A 20,868-nucleotide genomic window follows, 5' to 3' on the forward strand; every position below is an offset into this window, starting at 1 on the left:
GACTATTTAGGTAACACAAGTTTGGAATCCTCTAGCAACGTAGTCAACCTGATCCACCTTGGTTACTTTAGAATAGGAGTCTTTAGAACCCAGTCTTTGGGACACACCCAGCCAGTTTTCAGTACATCCTGAAGACCTGACTGGTTCGGTAAGTCCTGAGGACTGTGTTGAGAACCCCTGCTTTAGAAGGAATATTAGAATTTGTATTCATATTTAAACAGTGATGGTCACAAATGGAGAGGTTTTAAATAAATGATGCACGCCCATAGGCTGTGCCACCCGAACAAAGGCAGAACAGCTATAAATCATTACAGGCCCATTTCAGATCTGAAGGGCTTGTCCACACATATCCTCCACAAAGGGGAGGTAAATTTATCAGGAAAAATAAAAAACATAAAAAGCAAATTGTCTGGACTTGTTCATCCTTTTCCAGAACTGTGCTGGAGAAATGCATTAGCCTTGAAGGGCTGAAAGGAGGTGCAGCTTAATGGTTACAGCAGCAAGCTGAGAACAAAACCCAATACTTCAATTCCAACTGTAGCTGCTTATGATCTTGCGCAAGCTGCTTCATCCTCCACTGCCTCGGGTACAAACTTAGGACTCTTTTTGCAAAGCCATGGTTTGGCAAATGTGACAAAGCCCATAGGAATTGAATGGACTTCATTGCATTTGCTGTGCCAGAATTGCTAGTGCATCTTTGTGAATCTTGTGGGGTCAGGAAAATACCTACTGTACCTGATTGTAACTTACCTTGAGCTACAACTGAAAAAAGCCCAAGTTAAATCCAAATCCTAAATGCAGTCAAAGAATGGAAGGAATATAATGTTCAAGGGCTATTTTTGTTTTGCTTTTTATCTTTTCTACAGGATCGATGCAGCCATGGAACTGTAATCAGATAGAACCAGAGACAAATCTGCTCCCCTGGACCTAGAAAAGCTTTGTTTGTTTGTTTTTTTGTGGGCATTTGCTGGTATAGTATGTCTTCATTTTAGTCTTTTCATCCATTAGACCACACCAATGTATTTTACTGCTCTCACTGAACCCCCCCCCCCCCCAAAAAAAAACAAACAAACATATGCTGAGAATACAACCTAGTAGATCAGGAAATGTCAAAGACAAGTAAGGCCATCAGGATAGATGACCTAACATGCTCCTCCTCAACATTAGAGGCTACAGCCACAAAAATGCAAACATTCAGAAATGGCAATCTCAGTGGGACTCTCAAAAGTACCCACTAAAGGCATGGTGCCTTCAGCAAGTGATCAGATCGAACCCAAAGTGTAAACTCTAAGGGTTTCCTCAGGGGACACAGTTCTAAGGCCACAACAACCTACAAAGTCATCAGTCATCCCAGCACTGAGAGGAGTTTTAGATCCTCCCCTCAAAAACATGATTCTAACATCACTCCCCACCTTCCATCACAGAGCTGACACTCCTAGCTCTGATCACTTCGCAGCCAGCACTGCCCTAACCACCACCATAGTCCATTACCTTGCCTCCTCCTGCGGTAATCAAGCCACCCAATTTGCTCGCCACTGGAGCATGAATACCAGAAACTCCACAGCTGATGCCTCAAAAGAATAACAGGGCTAACCTGCCTGCCCTGCAGAATCACTCTCTCTTGCTCTATCTACTGCAACTATAGGCAGCTGCAGAATAGGGACCCCTCTTCTAAGCCTGTAAAACCTACCTTGCAGTCTTATCACCTCTATGAAGGATCTCCATCACCCAGAGAATGCTGGGAATCTCTTATTAACCATCCACAAAATTCCAGAACTGTGGAAGTGGTGAATCATGTCAGAGAAACCTCTGGAGCTCATATTCTCATGACATGGAGAGTGAAGAGAAAACTCTATCCCTTACACTCGACACAAATCCATTAACTCAAGATCCAATCAGTGTATAGGCATCGGAACAGGGGGAGTCACAGGTGCCATGGCACCCCCCAAAATGTTTCCTCCCTGCCTCCCTTGTTGTGAGATATTTTCCCCCTTACCTTGCTCCCTCAGGATAGCTACCCTATCTTCTGCCTAAGATGCATTGCACAGCCGGCTGACCAGTGTGGAAGAGGGGCCTTGAGCACCTGCAGATGAGGAGGCAGGAGACGGCAGGCCTTGAGCATGGTTAGATGCTCAAGGCCTTGTGCCAGTAAGCCTGCTGCACATTACCTCTTAGGCAGATGACAGAGTTGCCACCTTGGGGGAACAAGGTAAGGGTGTAAATACCTCGAGGCGGCAGAGAAGGAGAGATTATGCTGAAGATGGGAAGGGGAAGGCTGAACACCATGGACAGAAGAAGGTAAAGGGGAGAAGTGTGAAGGAGAGAGTTGCTGAATTCCATCGGGAGTGAAGAAAAAAGGGAATGAGAGAGAGATGCTGAATAGGAGAAGGGGAAAGGGGAAGAGGGGAGGGGAATGCTGGACACCATGGGCAGAGAGGGAAGGAAGAAAGGAAGGAGAGATATTGAAAAGGGGAAGGGGAGGAGGAATGCTGGACACCATGGGGGGGACAGAAGAAGGTAAAGGGAAGGGGAGTGAAGGAGAGAGATGCTGACTTCCATGGGGGGGGGGAGAGGAACAACAGAGAGATGCTGGATGGGAGGGGTTGAGAGGAAGGAAAGAGAAATGATGGAGACCATGGGGGAAGGGAAGAGAGGGGAGATTCTGGAGTCCATGGGGGTGAGAGTTGAGAAGGAGGAAAGTCAGAGATGTTGGAGACCATGGGGGTGAATTGAAAGAGGGAAATAGTGGACACAATAGGGGGAGTTGAGAAGGAGAGAGGGAAAAAGAGATGCTGGATGCCATGGGGTGGGGGGGGACTATGGAATGGTGGGGTGGGGTTGGGGGTGGAGCTGGAGGCAGAACTTGGGCACCCCCATACAAAAAAGTGTTCTACTGCCCCTGAATCAGTGAACCTAACCTTGAGGACACCTCCTATCTTGTTCCTCCAAAACTGTCTAATGCTCTTTCACTCAATCTTCAAGAAGATTCTGACTAGATTTTATAGGCATCCTGAAACGTATTGACATTCATAGGGAAATATGTTCTTAAGAACTTACAGGACTTGCGGTCCAACATCTCAAGCGTCCAGAAGACCGAAAATCATGTGTATGGTACAATATGCTCCTGGTCAGGGAAAAACCCAACTTTCACACCAGTCAATCATTATAAAGGCAGTTCTTTAAAAATCTGAGGGCTATAAAACACATTATATCACTCTGGGTAAAGATTCCAATATCCTTGATGTCATGGGATGAAAAAAGTCTGTTGAAGAACAATGTTAAATTCCAGAATAACTGCCCCTAACTATAAATAATGCAGTTCCATCACTCATTACTACCACAAGCTCATTTCACCTTCAAGTCAGTCCCATCAGACTACCAAGCCCCTCTTGATCAGAATCTATCATGGTCATCTATCTATGATCCTGTGTTTGAGTTTGCAGGCCAGCTGATATCCTCTCTTGATGAAGTTAAGGTATTAGGGATTGGAGGTAAATGTCTCAAAAGTGGCACAAAGCAACCGATGGACATTTTTCCCACCAAAACATCTAAAGGTAGAATTGGGATGTTTTTTTACTGATTTGCTTACTTTATTTTTTGTCTATTAGATTGTAAGCTCTTTGAGCAGGGACTGTCTTTCTTCTATGTTTGTGCAGCGCTGCGTACACCTTGTAGCGCTATAGAAATGCTAAATAGTAGTAGTAGTAGTAGTAGCAAGGGGGCATGTTGGAGGTGTGTTTTGGGCAGGACTTTGGTGGGTTTACAATCTGGACTTTTTTTTTTTTGTGATAATGGAACAGAAAAATTGTCTAGGGAAGAAAAGAAATACGTTTTTACCTAGACCTGTAAAGTGCCCTAACTAACCAGCTAACCACTGGAGGGAAGAAGGTATGACCCCCTCCCCTTAATCTCCCAGTGGTCATTGACCCCCCCTCCCACCCCCCAAAGATGTGACAGTGACAGGAGAAGCCAGGTTTTATGACCGCTCCAGGTATTATGGCCATTCCTAGACGACAGCAAGCAAGTGGATGAAGTAGCCTAGTGGTCAGTGCAGTGGACAATGAACAACAGGACCCAGGTTCAATTCTCAAATATGTGAGCCCTCCTGGAACACAGAAATACCTGCTGTACCTAAATATATAAGTAACCTGCAAGCTTGAGGGCTACTGTAGTGATGAACCTTTAGGTACAGTAGGTTTGCTCTGTTCCTGGAAGGCTCACCATACGATATGATCATAGGCGCCCGGTATAAGAGGCTTGGGGAGGCTAAGCCTCCCCAGCCGCGTCTCTCTCTCTCTCATCCCCCCAGGCCCCACGCCCCCCGATGCACTGTTTATCGGTTGCAATCTCCCTCCCTGCAGTCCCTATAATTAGTATCGCATCTCTATCCCTCTCACTCCCTCCAAAGTGCTTTAGATCGCCCATCGCTGTCAGTAGCGGCACCAATCTTATTACAGCTTGCTTCGGGACTTCTTAGTCTGATGGCATGACGTGCCCCACCTCCTCTGACCAGCCTTCCTGCTTCCGCGAGGCCTGGACGTATCATAAGGAAGGTATTAATTGTGATTATTTTATTTTTACTTTTTTTTTTCTGTGTTGACAGATGATTATGGATGTAAACCCCACCCCTGACCCCACCCCTAACCCCGCCCCCTTTAGCCTCCCCAAACAGTTGGGCCACCGACCGCCTATGATGGAGTTTAGGTGGGATTTGTACCTGGGTTCCTTTATGTGAAGTCCACTGCACTGACCACTAGGCTGCTCCTCCGCACTACTGGGATGTCTGTGTGGCCAGTTTACTAGGAATACTGCCAGACAGATGTCTCTATAGCTTGTTTTTCTAAGTTTATCCCTTGGCCAATTTTTTTTTTCTGAAAATGGTACTTACAGATGGACATGTTCCACCTGAAAATATCTAGCTCAGTCAAAATTGAACCAGAAATTTAGATGTTTTTTATGGTTCGATTATGGCTGTGAGTTAGATGGTTTTTTGAGATATTTTCAGCAAAACTTCCCAATTTGTCACATTGAAAATGCCCCTCCACATTTTCAGCTGAAATTTTGTCTTAGTTTAGGAGCTGAAAAAGTTATGCTTAAAAATGTAGGCCAACCATTCAATTGGCTAGCTTTATGAGTACAATTTATATGCCTGGTGCTGAAAACGAATGAATGAACATTGGCTGTGGAATACATCAGATTCACTCTACCTATGATTCCTACAACACATTACTCTGAACTACAGGGGTGGGCAGCAGGGGCAGCATGTCCATTTGGCAAACTAGGAAAGCCAACATTCTGGGGCTGGCTAAAGGGCAGCAAGCAGACCTTTTAAAGTTACCAGCAGTGCTCCTGAGACCAGCTAGAAGCTGGTCACTTAAGAGCACAATAATTTGAGACTGACCCCATGTTAATTGTCTTTGCGGGTGGGGGAGGGGATTATAGTGGACAGCACAGGGTGCGATAGGGTAAGAAAGGAAGAGTGCACACAAAGGAATAACTAAATTCTGTCAGATGCCAGTAAAAGCAAGAGGAATGAAGGAAGGAGTTTTGAGGATATGTTAAGTTATGCAGTGTATGGATAGTCTATGGCAATTTGCTGATGTTGTAGTGGGAATCATTAAATTTATATATAGAGAGAGAGAAAGAGAGAGAGAGAGAGAGAGAAAGAGAGAGAGAAAGGATACACCAACCACACACAGTATCAACCTTCACTGTTAACCTCAGGTCCTTGTTGCATGTTCACACCAGTCAGATACTTCTGCCAAACTTCAAGAGTGGATGGTACGTTAGGACAGACTATTCTTCACATCCTATTTGCATGATGTGCTTCAACCCCATTCAGTGGCGACCATGATCTCTTTCCCAGGATGCTGTGAGCAATAAAACAATATTGGCAACCCTTACCAGAGTCACCACTTGTGGCTGCATTGATCCTGCTTGTTGATGGAGAAAGCACAGTTGCTCTCTTGTAATGGACATTCTCCACAGACAACAGAATCATGCAGCCACACAATTCTTCCCACTTTTCCCCAATCAACTGAAGTGAGCAGTAGTTATTATATTACTGCCTGAGATGCAGAGGTATGTACATCAACACAAGCTCAGAAAAACCTGGAAGGATTTTCTGAACTCTAAAGATCTATCCTTGGTTCTGCCTGATGACAGCACTACTTGTGTGACTGCAAGATCCTGCTGTCTACAGAGTAGAGAGATGCACAGGGACAGAAATTTCACCCATCACCACCCATCCCTACTGGAATCTCCGCCATCCCCGCAAGTAATCTCTATCCCTGCTCGTCCCCTCTTCCAAAATAACCCAACTTAACAGTAGCCCATGTTGATAATTTTCCCTCTTAGTGCCTATTGAGATTTCAATGCTATCAACCATATCCATTAATTTGTTTTAGTGCTATTATAGTTTATAAACTAGCTTAGAAACACGAGGATAGTGAGGCTGGCTTGGCTTTCCACTTCTACAGGAACGATTCCTGCGGACCTGGAGGGGATTCCCACAGGATTCTCACTAACCCCATTCCTACGCAGCTCTATACTACAGAGAACGGTCATTACAGCTAAACAAGTCTGCTTACTGCTGTACCATCATGGTCTGTTTTGAATAGGTTTCCAAAATCACAAGTGGCTCCATTACAGGCAAAACTGCTATTGCCTCCCACTAAACTGAAAGCAAGAGATGGTATAAGGATGTACTGTATATATTGTTTCAAAGTAGTTTAATACAGCTATTTCTGTTATGCTAGCAGTCTTAAGTGAGCATTATAGTTCTAACCCTTGATCTATTCAAAATTATTATTAATTTCCTAGTGCACTTCAGATCTTTATCACATCCGCTGCTGCATCAAAATGATCTGGATCTTTATTGCTCTCTCTCTTTATTTCAATGTGTCTCCCTAAGCATTTCAGTGTTTCCACCTGCAATACACCCTGGAAGCTTGAGGATTTTAGACATTGTAGCACTAAGATCCAGTTTCACTGTTCCTTAAATTTTGAATTTTGGGGCAAACAAGAGAAAAGAAAATGATCAAAATAACCCAAGACATAAAGGGCTAGATTCTATATATGGCGCCTGAGTCCCTACCACCTACAAAATAGGTGGCAGTAGAGGCTCATGCGCTAGTGGGAAAATTAGCATGTGGCCATTAATTCAAAAAAATAGACAAAGTGGCCATTTTACCCATGCAGGAAAAATGGCCTTAGTGTGAAGGAATGACCTGCGTAAGCACGCACTAGGGCCCCTAAATGTGTTCCCTATTTTCAGCCAAAACTTATGCTTTCAGCTGAAAATTCACCTACATTTAAGAGCCTAGAAGATATGCTTTTAAATTTAGGTCTGCCCCTTAATTTCTAGATGTAGGAATCTAATTTATGAGTTTCAGGCTGAAATCAGTGCTAAGCTCTTAACTTTTTCCCCCCTCCCTAAATCCACCTTTGCTGTCACCCACTTTTTAGGCTCCTAAATTTAGGGGTTCAGTGAAATCAGGAGCATAAATTTAGGCACACGGCCCTAGTAAACTTTCAAACAGGCCAATTTAAAAGCCTAACACTTTACTGGAAAATTGGCCTTATATTTATTCATTTTTTATTTTTTTCAATAATATGTCGTTAGTGAGTTCTTCCTTTTAGGAATTTTAACTCTTGCATTCCAGAAGAGTTCTTGAAATTATAGCATTTCAAGTGCTCTTTTATGGTTCAGTGTAACAGAAATAGTACTTTACCTCCTGAGGAACTGATCTTCACCAATATCAGTCCTTCCCCAGAACCGAGTTTATCTGCCACTGCACTGAGTACTTCCTTCACTGAAGCAGCTACTTGCACACGAATCGTGGTGTAGGTATGGTCTATGCAATATACCTTAAAGAGTACTGAAACAACAGAAAAATGAAAGCAATCACTGAAAATTTCAGAAGAAAAAACCCTGAAATATGAAATCTAAAAATCTCAAAATGATTTCACTTCACTCTACATAGCAGGTCAATGTGGCCCACTTCATAGGTTAGAACTGACTTGAGTATGACAACATAAATTTCAGACTCATTTAATAATGATAAAATTGTGAGATTGCTAGCTAGTTGAACCCCAAAAAAGTGGTGACATGTATAAGAATGAAAACAGTTTTGCAACAGAAAAGGAGGTGGTCTTGGGACTGTTCATGTTATTTCTGCCCATTGAGGGTGGGAATTTTCACACAGCTCATTAATCATTTCATCACAGTCTTTCTCAAAATTCTAGATCCAGTTTTAAGATGTGAGAGGGATTAGGGGCCCTTTTACTAAAGGTGTGGGTAACGTGTGATGATAGAGCACTACCACAGGGCATGGCCAGATGCCCTGCGGTAGTTCTTGCTTCAGCGCACGCTGTTTTCCATGCTAGAAAATAGAAATCTGGCGTACCTAGATAATCAGGAAGTGCACATCCATCGCCACACGCTAACCAATTACCGCCAGATTAGCACGTGAGCCCTTACTGCCAAGTAAATAGGTGGTAGTAAGGGCTCAGACAGTAATGGCCGAACGCTAATTTGGAAATTACCGCATGGCCATTAAGGATGCCAATGGAAAAGACTTTTTACGGTAGCATCAAAAAATGGCCTCAGCACGCGGCAATCCAACACATCAACACTACAGCAGGCCACTTTTTACTGTGACTCTGTAAAAGGACCCCTAAGTTATGTAAATCGATTATTCATGGAAGTGAGAGACATGTGGCCTAGGCTGGATCATGGAGTGGAAAGACACTGCAGTTTTGTACCAAATACGGTAGCCCTTTCAATGAAAATTAAGGGTACAATAATCGAGCTACTCACATTAGTGCAAACACATACCTATAGGTATTCCATCGACAACGAAAGCAGAACTTTTTGGATATATTTGCCTTATTCCCCTGGGATAAAGTACCAACAGAAATTTGCACCTGCCTTTTCTGTGGATATATTGTATCTTGGGAATAGCATCTATAGATTTGAAAAGCATGTTATTCCTCCCCCCTAACTAAACACATTGTTGGGAATGCTCCCCGGACAATGTGGGTACATTACATATACTGTAGAACAAGGTGTGTTATTTTATCCATATTGATCGTGAGGAGCTTTCAAACAGCCCATATCTGTGAGTAAAATGCTATTTTATTTATGAAAATGCTCTCCTTATCCACAAGAGTCATGTAATTTCAAGTAAACAAGAAATAGTTTTTTCAGTTGACTCAGTGATATCACCACATATTACTAGCATTGTCCTTGCATTGGTTAGTGCTTCACGATGTATCGACTCAACACTGAAGGATTTTAATGTTGCTGACTAATAAACTGTATTTATTATTTAGGGGTCCTTTTATTAAGCTGCGGTAAAAAGGGCCCTGTGCTAGTGGCGAAGGCTGTTTTTGCCACGTGCTGTGGCTCTTTTTACCACAGCAGGTTAAAAAAATGCTGAAAATAGCCATGGCCATATGGTAAGATTGCTCTTATGGCATGGCCATTCGAGAGGGAGCACATACCGCCATCCACTGAGGTAGTAGTAAGGGCCTCCACACTAACCCGGCAGTAGCTGGGTAACTTGTGGCTCAAAAAACATGGACTGATTTTCCCTAGCGTAGGAAATGGCATGCGCCAGGGCTGGAACTACCACTGGTGCCTGCATCGGGCAGGCGGTAGTTCCAAATTAGTGTGTTTTAAGAGATTTGCTAGACCACCCATTGGAGAAGCAAGATCAATCAAGGCGGTTAAAGGATAATAATTAAAAATCAATAAAACAAAATAAAAACATGGAAGTAACAAAACAACATTCTCCAACAGTTTATGATTTAAAATAAAATCATAATTACACATCATGCAGAGAAAATAGCATTTGACAAAGAAATAGACAAGTTACACCTTTGGTTCTCTCACAAGGGTCCCAAACCCAGGCTCAAACCCCCCATTAATACATGAAATGCCTTTCGAAGAAGAACATCTTCAACTCCTTTTTAAATCACTGTAGAAGCTTTCTTGCCATAAGTATAAAAGGAGAGCATTCCAAAGAGAGGAAACCACTGGGGACGGAGTGGAAAGGGAACTATAAGTAGTGAGGCTTGAGATGTACTAAGGAGCCTGTAGTTATAAGATAAAAGACAATCTGAAAAATACTGAGGCTGATCAAAGTAAGGAGCATGATGAGTCTTAAGAAGAATCTTGAATTGAATAAGTTAGGAAAAGAGCAACCAGTGTTATACTGCCACGAGAGGAGTAACATTTCAATGTGGGTGCCAGTGGTAGTTCCATGGTCAAACGTACGAGTCCCTATATTTTAGAAAAGTTTAAGCCTATGGAGAAAAGACAAAGGGGAACTTTTACTAAAATGCATTAAAAAATGGAATAATGAGTTTTAATGCAGGATTTTCTCACACGTAAAGCTCAAGGTTACTGAAGGAAGTTAGGGAAGTTCTGGTGGCTCCACTGGCTGACCTTTTCAATCCTTCTCTAGAGTGAGGAGTGGTCCTGGAGGACAGGAGAAGAGCAGATGTAGTCTCTCTCCACAAAAGCGGAAGTAAGGAAGAGGTTGGGAACTACAGGACAGCAAGCCTGACTTCTATGGTAAGTAAATAAATGGAAATGATTTTAAAAAAAGAGAACAGTAAAGTTTTTGGTATCCAATGGCAGATCTTGTCAGACAAAGCTGATTAATTTCTTTCACTAGGTAACCAGACAGTTGGATTGAGGGAAAGCGCTAGATGTGGTGTATTTAGATTTCATTGACAAACATAGAAGAACACAGGTCCTCTGTGTAGAAAAACCAAAGCAAAAAAACACAGCAGAGGTGACACACAGGATGATGCAAAACAAAACGTCCAATGGACTCAAAGAGTTCACATCAAAAGCTTTATTCAAAGTATAATGGACTCGACATGAATTGTGTTTTGGCCACAAAGACCTGCTTCAGGAGTCCCTGTGAAATGTAAATATATGGCTGCTCAGTGCTCTATAGGTATAGAAGCCAAAGTAAACCTTCTCTGTATGCGCCAGTAACAGGAACGCCAACAAAGAGAGTTTGGGCATTTAATCTGCTTATGATTCTACAATAAAGAGTGTTTTGGACTGATTATTGATCTGCTTGTTTCTTTCCCACATTGAAGATAGCTGTGGTCCACCAGATCAAACATGGAAGAGAGATCAGTGAGACACGAATGACTGAAGAACGTTGGTCATGACATGTTCTGATTTTTTTTTCATACATGGCCACCAGCAGGGTTTCAGTACTATCAGTTACATGTCTGACAGCAGTTAGGTGTTCGCGTTTACACTAGCCATTGAACTAGCGTTAAGTGCTCACACCTAAAGGTAGGCACATAACTGTAACCTTACACTGGTATTCTATGATAGCAATTATGTATGTAATTGCCGATATAGAATTCGTGCTTAGCACACATCACCCTGATGCTTAAATTTAGGCAACCTGTAGAGAATTACACTCTCAGCGGCATAATCAAAAGAGAAGGACGCCCATCTTCTGACACAAATCGGGAGATGGGCGTCCTTCACTCAGGGTGGCCCAAATTGACATAATTGAAACCCAATTTTGGGCATCCTCAACTGCTTTCCGTTGCGGGGACGACCAAAGTTCACGGGGGCGTGTCGGCAGTGTACCGAAGGCAGGGCAGGGGCATGGTTAAGAGATGAGCGTCCTCGGCCGATAATGGAAAAAAGAAGGACGTCCCTGACGAGCATTTGGCCGACTTTACTTGGTCCAATTTTTTTCACGACCAATTCTCAAAAAGGTACCCGAACTGACCAGATGACCACCGGAGGGAACGGGGGATGACCTCCCCTTACTCCTCCAGTGGTCACCAACCCCCTCCCACCCAAAAAAAAATTTAAAAACATTTTTTTCCAACCTCTATGTCAGCTCCATCACAGCAGTATGCAGGTCCCTGGAACAGTTTTTAGTGGGTACTGCAGTGCACTTCAGGCAGGCGGACCCAGGCCCATACCCCCCTACCTGTACCCACATATAGGTGTCCCCCTTCACCCCTTAGGGCTATGGTAGTGGTGTACCGTTGTGGGGAATGGGTTTTGGGGGGGGTTTGGGGGCTCAGCACCCAAGGTTAGGGAGCTATGCACCTGGGAGCAATTTGTGAAGTCCACTGCAGTGCCCCCTAAGGTGCCCGGTTGGTGTCCTGGCATGTGAGGGGGACCAGTGCACTACAAATGCTGGCTCCTCCCATGACCAAAGGGCTTGCATTTGGTCGTTTTTGAGATGGGCGTCCTTGGTTTCTATTATTGGAGAAAACCGAGGTCGTCCATCTCTAAGGTCGACCATCTCAACATTTAGGTCGACCATGACCTAAATGTTGAGATTTGTGTGTCCCCGACCGTATTATCGAAATGAAAGATGGACGCCCATCTTGTTTCGATAATATGGGATGCCCGCCCCTTCGCGGGGACGTCCTCAGAGATGGGCACCCTTAGAGATGGGCGTCCACGTTTGAAAATGCCCCTCCACATGGACCAAACTCTATAAATGACGCCTAAAAAACTGGCGCTGAAAAAATGCGCTGACTGCTATTCTATAAACCTCACCTAAAGTTAAGTGCAGTTTAAAGAATATGTGCAGCGCCTATCCCCGTGACTAAAATTTAGGCGCAACCATTTACATCAAGTAAAACCTGGCTGTAAATGCCTGCGCCTAATTTAGGTGCAGATCGGGCGTATTTTATAATAGTGTGCATAATTTTAGGAACGCCCACAACCTCTCCCATAGCCAGGCCCCCTTTTGTGGTTTGTGCATTAGAATTTACACGCACCACTTTACAGATACACTTAAAAAGTTACACACATAAATCCTAATTAGTGCCAGTCATTGCTTGTTAGTGATTATTGGTGCTGATGAGCTTGTTAAGCAATTAAGTTGCGTGCGTAAATTGGCTACGTGTGCTGATTTAGTTGCAGTTTATAGACTATGTATAGTTTATGTACACGTAGAATACCTGAAATTTCTATCTGAATGTTTTCCTTGAGGCAGAGGCATAGCCATACCTCAAGATGGGAGGGAGCCAGAGCCCAAGGTGGGAACATTTTGGTCCGCTGCCCTGCTGCCGCCCCATCTCCACTGCCGCCCCCCACCACCTCGCCACTCTGTTGCTCCCCACCCACTGCCGCTGCTGTACATCTTGGCTGGCGGGAGTCCCCAAACCCCGCCAGCTGAAGCACCACTGCCACAAATACCTTGGCTGGCGGCGGTCCCCAACCCCTGCCAGTTGAAGACTTCATCCAGCGCTGGTCTCCGGCACCGCCACATTGCCTGCCCTGCTCTCTCTTCCCCTCAGGTCCAGCACGCTCCTTTTTGTGAACCTAAACATGCTCAATTTCATTAAAAGGAGCATGCCAGGCATGACGGGAAGAGAGAACAGGGCAGGCAATGTGGCGGCACCGGAGACCAGCACTGGATGAAGACTTCAGTTGGTGGGAGTTGGGGACCCCTGCCAGCCAAGCCAGGGGCCCTGAGCAAATTTGGAGAGGGCCCAGGCCCCCATGGCCCCACGTTGCTATGCCACTGCCTTGAGGTTTACAGAAAACTAAAATAAAGAAAGATGCATCTTTTGCACAAGCTTACTTTCATCTGTACTCCTGATCGGTTGCCGCTTCTGCAGTCTTTCATCACCTGTGCTAAACTGTCGCAATAGGACTTTATGCTGTGGACAAAAGATTTTACATGTGAATTTGCCAAAATACAGAATGGATTTACGTTTGAGTAAAAGTAGGGCTAATAAAGTCTACATATCAGTTCACTTGCATAGTTTCAAACCAGAACTGCTTTGCCCATAGAATTCATTTCCTGCAACTTCAGGAAGGGAAAAATGCTGCAGGAAAAAGTGTGCAGTCTTCTATAGGCAATATAATGACAGAATTAATATACTACCCCTGCTACTAATCATTTCCGTAGCTCTACTAGAGGTAGACAGTGCTGTACAAACAGACACATGACACAGTCCCTGTTCTATATAGCTTCTTATCTATTTAAGACACACGTACAGAACAAAAGAAAAATCTGGAAACTCACATTTAAGAAAATGGTTAAAATCAACAGGGGTAATACACAGCCAGCAGCGGTCACGCTGACCGTGGCCGACAAAATTAGCCTTGGATATTCAGTGCCAGATCATGTGTGGGCACTGGCACTGCATGTATGGTGCTAATTTACAGGACCGCAGAGGGGGGGGGGGGGGGGCAGGGGCGGGCAAAATTCCCCGGGCCCGGGCTTCCAAGGGACACCCGGCGCTGAGGTCAGGCCGCCGGCACTGCAGTCCCTGGTCTCACCTACCTGCCTCCATGGCTCTGGGCCCCCTTCATTCAAAGCGGCAGTCGCAGATCGCGTCTCTTCTGGCCTTCCCTCTCTGTGTCCCGCCCTCACGGAAACCAGAAGTTACATCAGACGAGGGCGGGACACAGGGAGGGAAGGCTAGAAGAGACGCGATCTGCGACTGCCACTTTGCATGAAGGGGGCCTGGAGCCGTGGAGGCAGGCAGGTGAGACCACGGACTGCAGCGGCGGGGGGAGCGAAGGGGGCGGCGGAGGCGGGGCAGCGGAGGCGGGGCAGCGGGGGGGCAGAGGCGGAGCGGCTTTGCCCCAGGCCCGGCCTAGTCTCTCAGCAGCCCTGCTAATTTAAGTGGGATTGGCTGTCAGAGTTTATGTGAATCCTGGCCAATATTCAGCCTGGGCCCTCATAAGACCCTTACACGGGCCCTGGCTCAATATATTGGTAGGACCAGCATAACTCAAACACCTCTATGAAGCCTTCTGATTCCCCTCCTGACAAGGAAGCCCCCCAATTCCCCGCTGACATGGGTGCCCCCATAATCCTCCCCCCCAACACAGCAGCTTCCTCCCTCTGCCCCTCCCCCCAAGCACACAACCACCCACCCTTCCAACATGCAGGATAGCCCCCCCCCCCCCCCAGGCCTACCTGCAATCCCCGGTGATCCAGCAGGGCAGTGGGGCAGGAGCAAAGACCACTTGCTCTTGTCCCTTGTGGCAGCCATTCCAAAATGGTTGCTGCAACCTGTCACAGCAGTCTTGTGGTACCATCGAAGTGTCGGGGGGGGGGGGGGGGGGGGGGGGAATGGAGGGCCTCATAGGTTTTTGAGTTATGCGGGTCTCGATTGATATTCAGTGCCGGGGCCCACATAGCTAAGCAGGTGAATTTAAGCTGTCCTAAATTTAACTGCTTAGCTATTCAGGTGTCGGCACTGAATACTGTCAGCACTCGTTACCTGCCTGCTCCTAAGTACATAAGTACATAAAGTACATAAGTACTGCCATACTGGGACAGACCGAAGGTCCATCAAGCCCAGCATCCTGTTTCCAACAGTGGCCAATCTAGGTTACAAGTACCTGGCAAGATCCCAAAACAATATAATACATTTTATGATGCTTAACCTAGAAATAAGCAGTGGATTTTCGCCAAGTCCATTTTAATAATGGTTTATGTACTTTTCTTTTAGGAAGCTGTCCAAACCTTTTAAAACCCTGCTAAGCTAACTGCTTTTACTACATTCTCTGGCAATGAATTCCAGAGTTTAATTACATGTTGAGTGAAGAAATATTTTCTCTGATTCGTTTTAAATGCACTGCTTTGTAGCTTCATTGCATGCCCCCTAGTCCTTGTATTTTTGGAAAGAGTAAACAAATGATTCACATCTACCTGTTCCACTCCACTCATTATTTTATAGACCTCTATCATATTGCCCCTCATACGTCTTTTCTCCAAGCTGAAGAGCCCTAGCCATTTCAGCCTTTCATTATATGTACGTTGTCCCATCCCCTTTATCATTTTCATCGCCCTTCTCTATACTCTTTCTAATTCCACTATATCTTTTTTTAGATGCGGTGACCAGAATTTCACACAGTATTCAAGGTGCGGTTGCACCATGGAGTAATACAAAGGCATTATAACATCTTTGTTTTTATTTTCTATTCTTTTGCTAATAATACCTAACATTCTATTTGCTTTCTTAGCTGCCGCAGCACACTAAGCAGAGGGTTTCAACATATCATCAACGATAACACCTTGATCCTTTTCCTGGGTGGTGACTCCTAATGTGGAACCTTGCATCACGTAGCTATTGTTCGGGTTCCTTTTTCCCACATGCATCACTTTGCACTTGCTCATGTTAAACGTTATCTGCCATTTGGATGCCCAGTCTCCCAGTCTCATAAGGCCCTCTTATAATTTTCCACAATCCTCTTGCAATTTAACAGCTTTGAATAACTTTTGTCATCAGCAAATTTAATTACCTCACTAGTTACTTCCATCTCTATATTATTTATAAATATGTTAAAAAGCAGCAGTCCCAGCACAGACCCCTGGGGAACCCCACTATCTACCCTTCTCCATTGAGAATACTGACCATTTAACCCTACTCTCTGTTTTCTATCTTAAGTGCAGTCTTAAATTTTTAACGAGAAAATTCTAAATTGGAGTGAAGCTGGAAGAGCGTTCCAGGACAGGGGTGTAGCGCAACCAAACCCACTGTGTTGAGTAGAATCGAGCAACGATGAAAGACCAAAGTGACATTAACAGATGTGGATGATTTGTATTTATTAGTACACTTGTGGTATAGTGAAGAATATTGGACACCATTTCTTGTACTTGCACTCTAACAATAACCTTTTGATCCAAAGTGAATGATTTAAATATTGTAGTGATAATTACAACTTGATTATTTACTCATGAGGGGTGATTACTGCGGGAGGTTGAACATACTGTCCATCCGAGGAGAAGAAAGATGGGTAGGTACCAAGTAGGTAGGTTGATAAAGCATTAACGAATAAGAAGGGTTGATTGGATTAGTAATGTGTGAATGGGGAGGACTGTTATTAAGATTGTTGCTGTTTTTATATGTTTTGTTTCATGACCTGGATGTCAAGATGAGGAATATATCATAATCATACTTAATAAATAAATGAATGCATATATTTTCATTTTAAATGCGGGTAATTCTTTCAATAGTCAGTCATATAAATAATTGTCTATCATGGTCAAAATGTGGATAATATTCGCAGGATATTTGAGGAGCTATGCTGCCAGTTCAGTAAACATTCACCGGGGTCATACAACAGTGTTCCAGGACTCACTCAAGCAAGCCGCTTTGAATGTCTCTACCTTGGTAGCCAGATTTTAAAAGAGTGTTTCATCTAATGTGACATGTTCTCTCTAGGGTGTATGGTACCATACACTCTTGGAGAAAGAAAATTAACTTTTTAATAACATTAATTTACATCGTTATGCAGGGGTTACAGAATGCCAATTCTCTTGCCGGCAGGGCTTGTCAGGGTGTTGCCAACATCCTCCCCTGAATCGCCCCTGACCTGCCCATCTTTTTGTTGAGCCACTGAATATCGGGCGGTTGAGCAGCCCCATGTGATTTAAGTGGGCAGGAGCCTCTCCCACCCACTTAAATCACTCTGAATATGAGACAGAACAAGACTGACTAGGAGACATCTGAATGTGTTAAATACCTTTGCACTGTCTTTTATTCTATTTGGTTATTTGCATGAAAGTTGCCAGATTAGAAGCTTTAAAACACCAGACACCAGCAGTGCAAACTTGCCTGTTCTGCCCTGTCAAAATGCCTTAACATTTTTCTGCAGGGAAAGTAAAAAGACCAATTATTTCTGGATTTATGTGCTAAGGGAAAGGTTTAGGACTTGATAAACCACCTTTCTGTGGTTACATTCAAAGCGGTTTACATATTATATACAGGTACTTATTTTTGTACCTGGGGCAATGAAGGGTTAAGAGACTTGCCCAGAGTCAGAAAGAGCTGCAGTGGGAATTGAATCCAGTTCCCCAGGATCAAAGTCTGTTGTCCTAACCATTAGGCTACTCCTCCACTCCCAAGACTGCTAAAAAGAATCCTGTGCCAATTGTGATGATGATTTATAATGATATTTTCAGCTACCTACCAGACTTAAGACCAGAAATTTGTTTCACATAGTCCAACAAATAGACAATTATTTTATACATTTTATTTATTATGGACTGGAATCAGATCTGAAAGGAGACTAGACTGTTGCTTTGTACTAATCAGCAGAACCAATCAGTATGGAGGCAATTCTGTAGCCTAGGCACAAACATTTGTGTGGGCATTATACCCTAGATTCGATGTAGGTCATTCAGACTTGGGTACAGCTCCGTTCACTGGGTAAATCTCTCTTATCTGCACCCTTCTGCTCCACCGCTAACTCCAGAATCTGTTCCTTTTATCTTGCTGCACCATATGCCTGGAATAGACTTCCTGAGCCGATACATCAAGCTCCATCTCTGGCCATCTTCAAATCTAAGCTAAAAGCCCACCTTTTTGATGCTGCTTTTAACTCCTAACCCTTATTCACTTGTTCAGAACCCTTATTTTATCATCCTCACTTTAATATTCCCTTATCTCTTGTTTGTTCTGTTTGTCTGTCCTAATTAGATTGTAAGCTCTGTTGAGCAGGGACTGTCTCTTCATGTTCAAGTGTACAGCGCTGCGTATGTCTAGTAGCGCTATAGAAATGATAAGTAGTAGTAGTAGATCCCAGATCCCTGTGCAAACTAATTAGTCATTAACAATCAATAATTGGAATTAATTTGCACTCATTTCGGTTTACACACGGATCTGCCCTGTTCTGTATTTTATAAAATTAGCATCTAAATTTTATAGCACCCAATGCAGAAAGGGGTATGGCCATGGGAGGAGCATGGGCGGGTCAGGGGCACTCCCAGAATGTAGGTGCCCAACTGCCATTAGTTGTGCAACAGGATTTACACCAGGTTTCAGCAGGCATAGGTGATTGCACCCAAAGGGGCCCTTTTACTAAGCTGCGTAGGTGCCTGCGCGTGCCCAAGGTGCGCCAGTTCAGAACTACCATCTGGCTACCGCTTGGCTGGGGTGGTAATTTCATTATTTAGGTGCACCCAAAATTTTCCAGTGTGCGGCTGTAATCGGCATTGTACGCACATTGACAATTACTGTCCGGATAACGTGTGAGACCTTACCGCCAAGTCAATGGGTGGCGGTAAGGTCTCAGGCTCAAAATGGACATGCACCAATTTTCATTTTGCCACACGTCCATTTTCATCCAAAAAAAGGCCTTTTTTGCAGGTGCGCTGAAAAATGAACCTGCATGCGTCCAATACATGCATCTACACCTGCGCAGGCCACTTTCCGGCATACCTTAGTAAAAGGACCCCAAAGTTAGGTGTGAGATCCATGCTAAGCTAGTATTCTGCAAACAGTGCTCTGCGCCGTGCGCCCTTTCAGAATACTAGTTTAGCGTAGATCTTCCCTACACCTAACTTTGGGCATCATTTATAGAATCCCCCCCCCCATGTGCAAGAATGTTTAGAATACTATACATGTCAATGTGCACATACTGGCTTCACTTACATAGCACGCATTTGAAAGGGAGGTATACACAGACCTGGAGCGTGGGTGGGACACATGTAAATTACAGAGTACTGCATGTTATTCCAGTACTTGCTTCAATTAGGTGCTTACAAGTACAACATCTAAATGGTGGGTACATTAATACCCAATTACATTAGTATTCTATAAAGGAATGTGAACACCTATATTCCTTTATGGAATAGGCTAATTGCTCACTTTGGGGGTAATTCTATAAGTAAGATGCCAATATTTAGGTGCCATGAACAAGCGTAAAAGATCAAAATACCAGCATATATATTCTATGTTTATTAAATGTAATATACCGGTTAATAACACAGCACCAAGCGATTTACAATACAAATAAAAACACTAAAAAAACATAAAATTAGGAACGACAAACATTTTTAATAGGAAAGCCTTACCCAATCAGAAGATAATACTCAAACAAACTAACTTTAAAAAGAAATTAAATTTCTTTAACAAATAAATTGCAGAGTCCAACTTGCACATCCTTCGTGAATTCCTATCTGAAAAAGCCTGCTTAAAAAGCACTAGAGGCGCGCTAGCATTTTTAGTATGCATTAAGCATTAGCGCGCACTAACCATGTAGATGTCCATAATATTCCTATGGGCATCTATACGGTTAGTGTGTGCTAATTTTTAGCATGCACTAAAATTGCTAGCACACCTTAATCAACAGGGCCCCCATTTTTTAAACATTAGCCTCTCCACACACGACTCTAGGTAACTCATTCCACCACGGCGGAGCCAACCCCAAAACTGTCTATTTACAAATCCATTATGCAATTTTCTTTAAATTAGTCACCTTACTTTCTAACTCCTCTTACTCTCTTACCTATCTATGTTCCATCTTTGTTTATACCCTACCCTGTCGATTAAAATGTTCTAGTTCGTATTTTGTTGACATTGAAAGCAGTATGCTATGCCATGCTTTGAACTATTTGAATATTTTTACTGCCATAATTGTCTATTGCTCATGTTTGATTTATTCTTATAGTACACCGCCTTGAGTGAATTCCTTCAAAAAAGGCGGTAAATAAATCCTAATAAATAAATAAATAAATAATGCTTGCGTCTGATTAGGCACCACTAATCTGTATTCTTTCAGAGAGCGCAAAAATCTATTCAGAATGTAAGGAGTAATCAAACAACCCAAATAAGGAGGTAATTTTTTATACAGTGCAGCGTGAACCACAATACTTTAAACTGGACTCGCTGCCAAATGGGCAGCCAATGGTAATACTTAATTAATGGCATAACATGATCAAATTTACACCAATTACCCAACAATCTAATTGCTGTATTCTCCACCGATTGCAACTGCCTCAAATTAAGCTACACTCTGTTCTCTAACACTGCACCTACAGTGCGTGCGATGGCACGTAGTTTGAAGGTGGGTGTGCACACAGACGGAGCATGTGTAGGATGCACAGC

At 43.7% G+C, this 20,868-nt stretch overlaps 1 protein-coding gene across 1 annotated transcript in view; it reads right to left on the reverse strand.

Annotated features, from left to right (window-relative positions):
• RAPGEF4 (Rap guanine nucleotide exchange factor 4) overlaps positions 1-20,868 on the reverse strand; it is a 298,747-nt gene that overhangs the window by 43,116 nt on the left and 234,763 nt on the right. Inside the window, exons 20-21 of the mRNA XM_030210347.1 lie at positions 13,599-13,677; positions 7,734-7,880 (exon numbers count right to left, since the gene is read on the reverse strand). Coding sequence (XP_030066207.1) covers positions 7,734-7,880; positions 13,599-13,677 — 226 coding nt within the window. The remainder of the gene's footprint in view (positions 1-7,733; positions 7,881-13,598; positions 13,678-20,868) is intronic.

Source organism: Microcaecilia unicolor, chromosome 7 (assembly GCF_901765095.1).
Source record: "Microcaecilia unicolor chromosome 7, aMicUni1.1, whole genome shotgun sequence".
Classification (NCBI taxonomy): domain Eukaryota; kingdom Metazoa; phylum Chordata; class Amphibia; order Gymnophiona; family Siphonopidae; genus Microcaecilia; species Microcaecilia unicolor.